The sequence below is a fragment of the Pyrus communis genome, chromosome 10 (genome assembly GCF_963583255.1).
Source record: "Pyrus communis chromosome 10, drPyrComm1.1, whole genome shotgun sequence".
NCBI classification, from domain to species: domain Eukaryota; kingdom Viridiplantae; phylum Streptophyta; class Magnoliopsida; order Rosales; family Rosaceae; genus Pyrus; species Pyrus communis.
The window spans coordinates 24,358,838-24,367,466 of record NC_084812.1 but is presented as its reverse complement, the minus strand read 5'-3'; the positions used below and the strand labels follow the sequence as shown (position 1 = coordinate 24,367,466).

The following is an 8,629-nucleotide window of genomic DNA, read 5'->3' as shown; positions in this document are numbered from 1 at the left end:
TGCAAACATAACATCAAACCGTAAAAGTGATTTTAAGCTCTCCATATGCTCCTTCAAGCATTTAGTTTCGCACAAAAAAATCACCATGGGATCTTTACAGAGAACAAATCTCTTAAGTGCCCGAATTGCCCAGAGGTTCCCAAGCCCCCCGCAATTCCAGCTTATACAACTCATTGGGCTCAGCGGGGCTGAACTCCGTCAGCCTCTAAGGAATTCCGTTGGGACTTCCTATTTTTCTTCCGTCTAATCCCATTGCCATTTGCAATCTGCTTAATAATTTTAACAAATAGAGTTCATAATCTTCATGTACGGCAATTCTTTAACCAATTGGCATGTTTGGTAAAGAATGATAAGTGATAACCTTCTATTTTTTGTGCCATTGAGTGAGAGATCTTAGATTTGATTATCCCCACATGTGAATTTAAATTACATTATTGCAAACTCATTGTGATGCTAAGTCTACTCTTTTCTCTTTCTGTAGATAATATCGTTTTTTCAAAATCCAAAAAGCACATGTTAAGTGCATTCATCAGAGATAAAATCTTCTACACCTAAAATAAGTATTGACTCCCTGTGGTCTTAATTATTGTTTGACACAAATAAAGTTTATGACAAAAAAATTAATAAGTATTAAATTTATAAAGACGTGCCATTCAATTACTTGAGCCACAGGAAGGCTGCACCCATTTTAAGTGCATAAAATTTGATCTCCACCCATGAGTCCTGTTACTCATTGCTTACTATTGAAGTTGGTCCAACAGGTTACCAGAAGAAATGTGCTTACGTTTGAATAATTGCAATCTCTAAACGTCTGCTTCTGTGAAAAACTAAAATAAATAAATAAATTAATTAATTAAAAAAAATGGAAAATCGTGTATTGTTGAATGTTGAGTGGTTTGACATTTTCCGTGGCTTTGTTTGGTTGCCTTTGCCTAAAAATCGTGTCAGCTTCAATACTGCTAAATCTCGCTTACAACGCACCTGTCAGTCACGTGAGCTCAAATCCTTTGCTTCTACTCCCCCACTAGTTGAGCTGAGCTCAAGTTGCACTATTTACTCACGTGGCCTTTAGTATGTAAAGACTGTTTTAAAAGTAGAATTTTCTATAAATTTTTTGTCACTTGAACTCATATTATTAGCATAATGTTTGATAATGTTGGCACATGAATTAAAGTTATTACTGTAACAGAGAGTCCATGAAGAGCCACACTTTAAAAGAGTCTTCCTAATATTTCTCTAGCATGTATGTAGGGGTCATATATCAAATCTACTTCTTTGATCAAAAAGTTATTTATAGTAACCTTGTGGTTATGTTTTTAAGAGTCTCATTAGCGGTTATTCACCGTTATATTTGATATTAAGAATGAAGATTAAAATTATATTTACGCATTATATATGACATATATCAAGTTCAATAATGAGTGGTTAAAACAACATTTATGTACGTTCATTTTTAAAGAAAAAATAAGTCAAGCAGACACGAACCCTTACCTAGTGTTTAGAATTTGTAAAACTTAGGCTCTGTGTTGTTACCGTCCTACAAAACCTTTTTTTTTTTTTTTTTTTTTTTTTTGTAGATACAAATACAGTTGGGAACTGAATTGTTTTGTGAAAACAAATTAAGCAAAAAAAAAAAAAAAAAGCCATAGAAGACTAAATTTAGCCTAAGTTCTATAAAACATCAAATTGATGTTTCCTTCTTTTTTCAAGAATAGATTTCAAAATAACAGAAAATAAAAGGTACATTATAACATAGAGTTAGAGTTTTAATAAAAAATAAAATAAAATCATGCATGCCACGATTGGCGCCAACACCATTACCATCTTAACATTCTCCAGCGCTGTCACCCACGCCACCATGGTTACCACTACCTCCACTGTCTCACCACCATCTTTGACGTGACACCACCCTCACAGCTACTATTGCCGCCGCCGCCACCACCACCACCACCATATTATACACTACCATCACCTCCCCTTCCAATCACCATGGCCACCACCACCTCCACCGTTTCACCATTGTGACCATCACCACCACTGCCATTAGCCACCACCATTGCTACCACAACCACATTCTCCACTGCCATCACTCTCGCTATGACCACCACCACCTCCATCGCTCCATCACAATCATTCTGGCCACCTGTTAATCACAATTTCCGCAACTATACCTCACAACCATTGTTAACACAATTACTTTCTACTCTGCTATTGTCACCACTATATCTATTTCTCACCACTACTAGCACCACTAAACAAAAATTAAGATTGATTTTAGAAATATTCCCAAATTTGGCTTGATTTCGAAATATATATTTTTTAAACTTAAATCATTATTACCCAAAAAAAAATAAATTGTTTATCACACGATCTTGAAATACTTTTAACTCATAAAAGACAAGTCATGTGATTTACATAAGAAATCCTTACAATGGTAATCTATGTGTGATTTATTTAAGGGAATTTTCATGAAAAGGGTTTGGACTAAGTTTATTTTAATAAAAAAACCATGTTATAAGTTTATTTAATTAAAAAGACTTAAATTTTAATAAAAAGGACAAAAAAATTTAAATTTTAATGAAAATGACATAATTTTAAGGGTAAATATCAGTTTACTACCCTTATGTTTCATGGTTTTGAACATTTAGTACATCAAGTTTTTTTCATTCCAAAGTCATACCTAAAGTGTAAATTTTGAGACAGTCTCATACATTCGTTAGTCAAACTGTTAAGTCTCCCGTTAACTGATAATGTGGCGTTCATGTGGACAATGATTGGGTGCCACATGGAATTTTTTTTTCTTCTTCAGAGGTTCCAAAAAAAAAAAAAAAATCCTGCCCAAATTTTTTTGAAAAAAAAGTTCAAATTAAATAGGAAAAAAACCACAACTTTCTATTCCAAATCTGCAAATTTAATTCCAAACAAACTTTGAATTCTAAATTTGCAAATTCATCATTTAAACTACCAACTACCAACTACCAACAAAGTTCAATTGTCAACAACTTTCAATTCACAACAAAGTTCAATATACACCCTCCAATTCACACAAAAGTATCAAAAGACCACAACTTTAACAACTAATGGGTCAAGGTGTTCTTCCAAAAACCAAAATAAGAGTACCAAAAACACCAAAGATCTGTCCAAAACACTAAAGATCTATCGGAAAGTTGTTTCCAAAAAAACTAAGGGCATATTCAACTACAATAAAATGAACCCTTAAACAACCTAAAGCATTAAAGCAGCATCATGGAACATTCCTCCTCCTTTTTTGACCTCTTGCAGTAGACTTTAAAGTGGTTTGAGAGGCTTGAGTTGGCTGAGATGAAGGTTGTGGAGCTTCCTGAGTGCATGGTTGTGATGACTGAGAGGGTTGTGATGCCTTAGATGTTGAGGCCTAAGTAATGAACCCATATAGCATTAGCATTGACAGATACTACACTTCACAAATAACAAATTCACTTAAGAAATGAAAAATCAACAAAAAAAAAAAATCAAAATTATACCTCATTTTTCTTGCTTTTTCTTCCTTTTTCTTCCTTTTCTAGTAGCTGTAGGAGGATGAGTGGTTAGGCATTTGGCCTTGTTGTGTCTCGAGGCCTTGTAAACACTACACTTCACACTTTTTTGCCCTCTTTTGCTTAACTTGAATTCATTTTCTTCACCCTCCCTATATCTTCTCTTTCTTGGTCTTCTAGGCTGCCTTTTAAAAGTTGGAGGAATAATGCATTTGTTTTCAGATGGCTTGTAAAATTTCATTCCTTGGATGGGTTGAATCGAGTTTTCGTAAGCTTCAAAGTACTTCTCCTTCTTATACCAAGAGGAAACAAATTCCTCAAGCTGTTTCCTTGCATAATAGATGGCTGAGCAACCATGTATGCAAGGAAAGCCTATCAAATCCCATCTTCTGCATGAGCAAGAGCACCTATTCAAATCCACCACAAATATATTGCCTCTGCCTTCATCCATTTCAAAATTTTCTCCTCCAGACCATGTAGCTATAATGTGTGGGCTTTTCAGTTTGTACTCCTCTAACTTCTTCTGGATTTTTGGGCAAATAACTCCTTTATCCTTCCTCATTGCATCTCTTCCCAACCATATCCTTTTCATCAATAAAACTATTATAGTTTCCAGCATGGTAATAATAGGCTTGTCCCTAGACCTTAGGATAAAAGAATTGAAGCTCTTACATAGGTTGTTTAAGATAATGTCACACTAAGCGTGTGTCTCAAAGTGTGACTACTCCAATGCAAGGCCAGTCTTTTCACCAACCATTTATAAGCTTCGAAATTCAGCCTATTCACCTCAGCTATACTCTCTCCAAAATCAGCAATGGTTGTTGCCTTGGCAGCATTCTATAAGGCATCATTTAATCCCTTCATTTTAAACCCATCTGCCTTGTAGTTGATGCATAAGTGCTTAACACATAACCGATGATTACAATTAGGCAACACCTTCTCAAAAGCTGGTATTAAACCTTTTTGTTTGTCAGAAATGAAAGTCCAAGTACGCTGGTTCACAATTCCCAAATCAGCAGCTAGGAGTTCTAGAAACCAAACTCAACTGTCCTTGTTCTCGAGCTCTACTATGGCATATGCAATAACCCAAGTTTGGTTATTTGCATCCATTCCCCCTACAAATATTAATTGGCCTTTGAACATTCCCTTCAAGTGAAAACCATCCAACTCTACAAGCTGCCTACATCCATTTTTAAATCCATTTTTGCAAGCCCCCAAACAAATATAAATCCTCTGAAATATCACATGAGCATCATCATAAGGCAGCACCTTCATCTGAACTGTACTACCCGGGTTTGTCCTCTTAAACTCATCACAGTACTCCCATAACTTTTTGTATTGATCCACATTACTCCCCTCAAGGATTTTCAAACATTGTGCTCTCACTCTATAGGCTATCTTGAGGTGGATCTTAACCATTCTTTCCTCATTCACTGTCTTCATAAATGTAGTGATGGGCATGCTTGGGTTGAGTCTGAACTTGTCCACATACCTCTTCACAAGCCATGCCACTTTGCAGTTAGGATTTTCCCTCCAAATCCTCGGACATTCATGTTTTCCAACATAGGCTTTCACTTGCATTGAATCTTCATTGTACATCCTAGAAGCATACAATCTCCATGGACAGTTTTTCTCACACCTTGCACTAATCTTCCATTTCTCATTCATTTTTAGCTTAATAGAAGGTGCAACATGCTTAATGGAGTGAGACCACATTGGCTTTCTCAACTGTGCAACATCTTTGAACTTCAATCCATTTTCAAACTTTGGATCATCCATATCGGCTTCTTCATTGAACTCAAGATACATGATCTTCTCATCACATTCTGAACCTGAATAGTCAACACTATGTAGGTCATCTGAGTCTTGTCTCTCATCATCAAGGGTAACATCTTCTACATCCCTTGCATCAATAACTTCTTTTGGATGTTGGTTCCCAACCCTTTCACCCCTTTCAGCATCTCCATTGACATTTTCTACAACCGTATCATCTACTACACGACGATCATCATCTTCCAAATTGTAGTCACTATCCATAAACTCACTATTTGTAGTGTCATCCTCTGCATTTACTGCCACAAACAATGCATATTTGTTAAAAACCTAAACTTTGCAAAAATAATTGAATACTGAAATTAAAATTGCAAAAATAAATGTTTCAAAAAGCTTACCTTCATTAGCTTCTACTTCGGCCCCTTCATTAACTTCTTCAACTTCGTGACTTTCTTCAGTTACATCACCTTCATCATCTTCATCACCTTTATTATCAGCATTGAGATGACCATCTTCAACCTCATCTCCATTTCCTTGTCATCCCTCAGTTGCTTCAGCCTTATCTCCATCTTTTAAGTGATCAGCACCCCCTTTTGCTCTACCCTTCTTCAGCTTTGATCCACTTCCTTTTGTAATTGAAATCGCCACCCTTGATTCCTCAATATCTTCTATCATGACACCTTTTTTTAATATGCCACTCTCATCTAGATTCATCAAAAACTTATGTTTCAGGGTAGCTTGCTTTGGACTTAGATGTTCTAGGTACATTTCTATTTCCCTAGTCCCTGGAACATACTTGCACATTTCACCCACATCTTGGTCCCGTTCAATAAGCCTTAATCCTTGTGTGTAAGACATCCCAGGAATCCTATAGTGATACAATATAAACCCATCATATCCTAACTCCTTAACCATTTCATCAATCTCGAAAAAAACATGAAGTCTTTGTCTATGTAATCAAATCAAGCCTCAAATCCTCCCATAAATGCATTTTTAGACCACTTCTCACTGTGGTTAATTTTAAGGCTAAATAATTCAGGCATGCCTGCAAAGTCAAGGAAAAAGGTTTTAAAACCCAAAAAGTTAACCCAAAACACTAGTAGGACCATGAGGAAAAAAGTGAAAACAAACTATGGGGACCATGAATACAGGGTTTTTTAAAGGCTGCAATTGGGACCATGAATGAAGACAAAACCACATGCACATTGAAAATAATTAACAATGCAGAAATCCACTACAAAACACAATTCCAGAAACCATAGAAAACAAAATGGGATTGGAACTCACAAATCCCTAATCCCTAAAATTCAAAATTGAAAAATCGAAAAACCTAAACCTATATTATCTACACTTCGAAAAAGGTAGGTTACTTACAATAAACTGGTGTTTCAGATACTTCAATCCTCCTTTTTACCCAACCATCGCTAACGATGGCTTCACGACAACCTTACCCAGAAACGGTGCCCCTTATTTGATGTGCAAATGTGTGTGCAACGTACGACAGCGTGCGAGGTGGAGCGACGGCGAGGTCGAGTAACGGTGCGTTAGTAGGGTTTTAGACGAAGATGGGGGATCACGATTTCTAGGGGAGTGAAAAGTGGTTTTCACTTTTCACTTTTTCACTTTTAACTGTTCCCCGTCTCTAAATTTTGAATTTTGATTTTTTTTTTTTAGTTTTTAACTAAACCCCTTCTCTGAAGAGAAAAAAAAATTCACGTGGACCCCTTAATGACACGTGGTGTCCAGTCATTGTCCATGTGGGCACCACGTCATCAGTTAACGAGAGACTTAACGTTTGATTAACGGATGTATGAGACTGTCCCAAAATTTACACTTTAGATATGACTCTGGGACCAAAAAAACTTGATGTATTAAATGTTGAAAACCACGAAACATAAGGGTAGTAAACTGATATTAAAAAAAATCTGACGCGCGGACCCACGCATCCTCACACAAACTGTTTATGAAACTTTCTACACTATTTATAAAACTTAACGGTACTACACTGTTTATAAAACCACTACACTGTTTATGAAATCAGGACACTGTTTATGAAACTTGGGACACTGTTTATGAAATCAGGACACTGTTTATGAAACTACTACACTGTTTATGAAACTTAGGACAATGTTTATGAAACTTACTACACTGTTTATGAAAACTTACGACACTGTTTATGAAAATTACTATACTGTTTATGAAACTTAACGGTACTACATTCTTCTCTCTCTTCCTGAATTTTCTTGGCACATTCTCACCTTCCAAACAAATTTTCTTCTTCTAATTTTCTTCGACACTCATCAAATTTTCTTATATCTCTTCAATTTTTCAACTTTCTACACCAATTACTTAATTTTCTTCTGTTGTCCACCCATCTACAGCTGCCTCTTCTCCTCCACCAAATGCAAATGTTATGCCCTACAAACACAACACTAACTACACTATCAAATTAAAGTAAATACTTCAGTGCCTGTAAATTGACATAATTATTCATTTTCCGTTAAAAATTCACTAACACGAAAAAGCATTCGAACCCAACGACTTGACAATTCAAACTTCACCATGTCAACCCAGAAAACACAAAGAAACATCCATTGACCTCCTTTAGAATCAACCCAGCTATCTGCTGCAACGCTTTCTTAGCATCACTACTCGAATCATCACTATCCCTTGAGCTTATTATAATCACACGTTCCTCGTGTCTTTGCAAAAAAAGCAACAAAATCGATCGAAAAACCCAACCGACAAAACCCTAACGAAACAAAACCGAGATAGTGCTACACACAGCAATGAGGTCAGCAATTTTGATATTGGCCTTGGTCTCTTCACGAATCTTCTAGATTCGGCACCCCTCCTTTCCTATTACTTTTCTGATCTGCCAAGAAAGGATTTTCTTCAACCTCCTCACCAAGAAAGGATTTTCTTCAACCTCCTCACCAATCTCAGAACTTCTACGTAGATTTTCAATGCTTTCTCCATTTCTCAATTGCCGACCCACTGATCAGTGTTAGGTTTTTTTTTTTTTCCTCTCGTCTTTATCATTAAATAAAGTTAGTAGGTGATTTTTGGTTAAAACTCAAAGTTTTAAAGTCATTTTCATTAATTTTCTTTTTATTTAATTAACAGATTAGCAAACTCATATCATTTTATGTTGTTTGTAATGCGATTAAGACAACTGTCCATAAAATAAAGATAAGGAAAACTGGCTGTGTAATTTTATGTTGATTTTAAAACGATTAAGACAAAAACAGTATCCAATTCCTACAACTCTAGCTCATTGGCCAAAAATGAAAATCATTTCACATGTATGTTATATTTAGAAATGTTCTCTAGTCGCTTAG

At 35.8% G+C, this 8,629-nt stretch overlaps 1 protein-coding gene across 1 annotated transcript; it reads right to left on the bottom strand.

The window, feature by feature from the left end:
• Positions 1-4,556: 4,556 nt before the first annotated feature.
• Positions 4,557-6,203, bottom strand: LOC137748040 (uncharacterized). Its single transcript, XM_068488143.1, has 3 exons — positions 5,891-6,203; positions 5,687-5,773; positions 4,557-5,587 (listed from the first exon to the last, which is right to left on the bottom strand). The coding sequence occupies exons 1-3, from the start codon at positions 6,201-6,203 to the stop codon at positions 4,557-4,559; spliced, it is 1,431 nt and encodes a 476-aa protein (XP_068344244.1).
• Between the last annotated feature and the right edge of the window lie 2,426 nt (positions 6,204-8,629).

Bases quoted from the DNA above. Each gene is read 5' to 3' on its own strand.
- LOC137748040 (XM_068488143.1), bottom strand. From the start codon at position 6,203: ATGGTTAAGGAGTTAGGATATGATGGGTTTATATTGTATCACTATAGG. The intron at 5,774-5,890 runs GTAGAGCAAAAG...CTGATAATAAAG, and splicing joins TGGATCAAAGCTGAAGAAGG to GTGATGAAGATGATGAAGGT. The intron at 5,588-5,686 runs GTAAGCTTTTTG...TGTTTGTGGCAG, and splicing joins CGAAGTAGAAGCTAATGAAG to TAAATGCAGAGGATGACACT.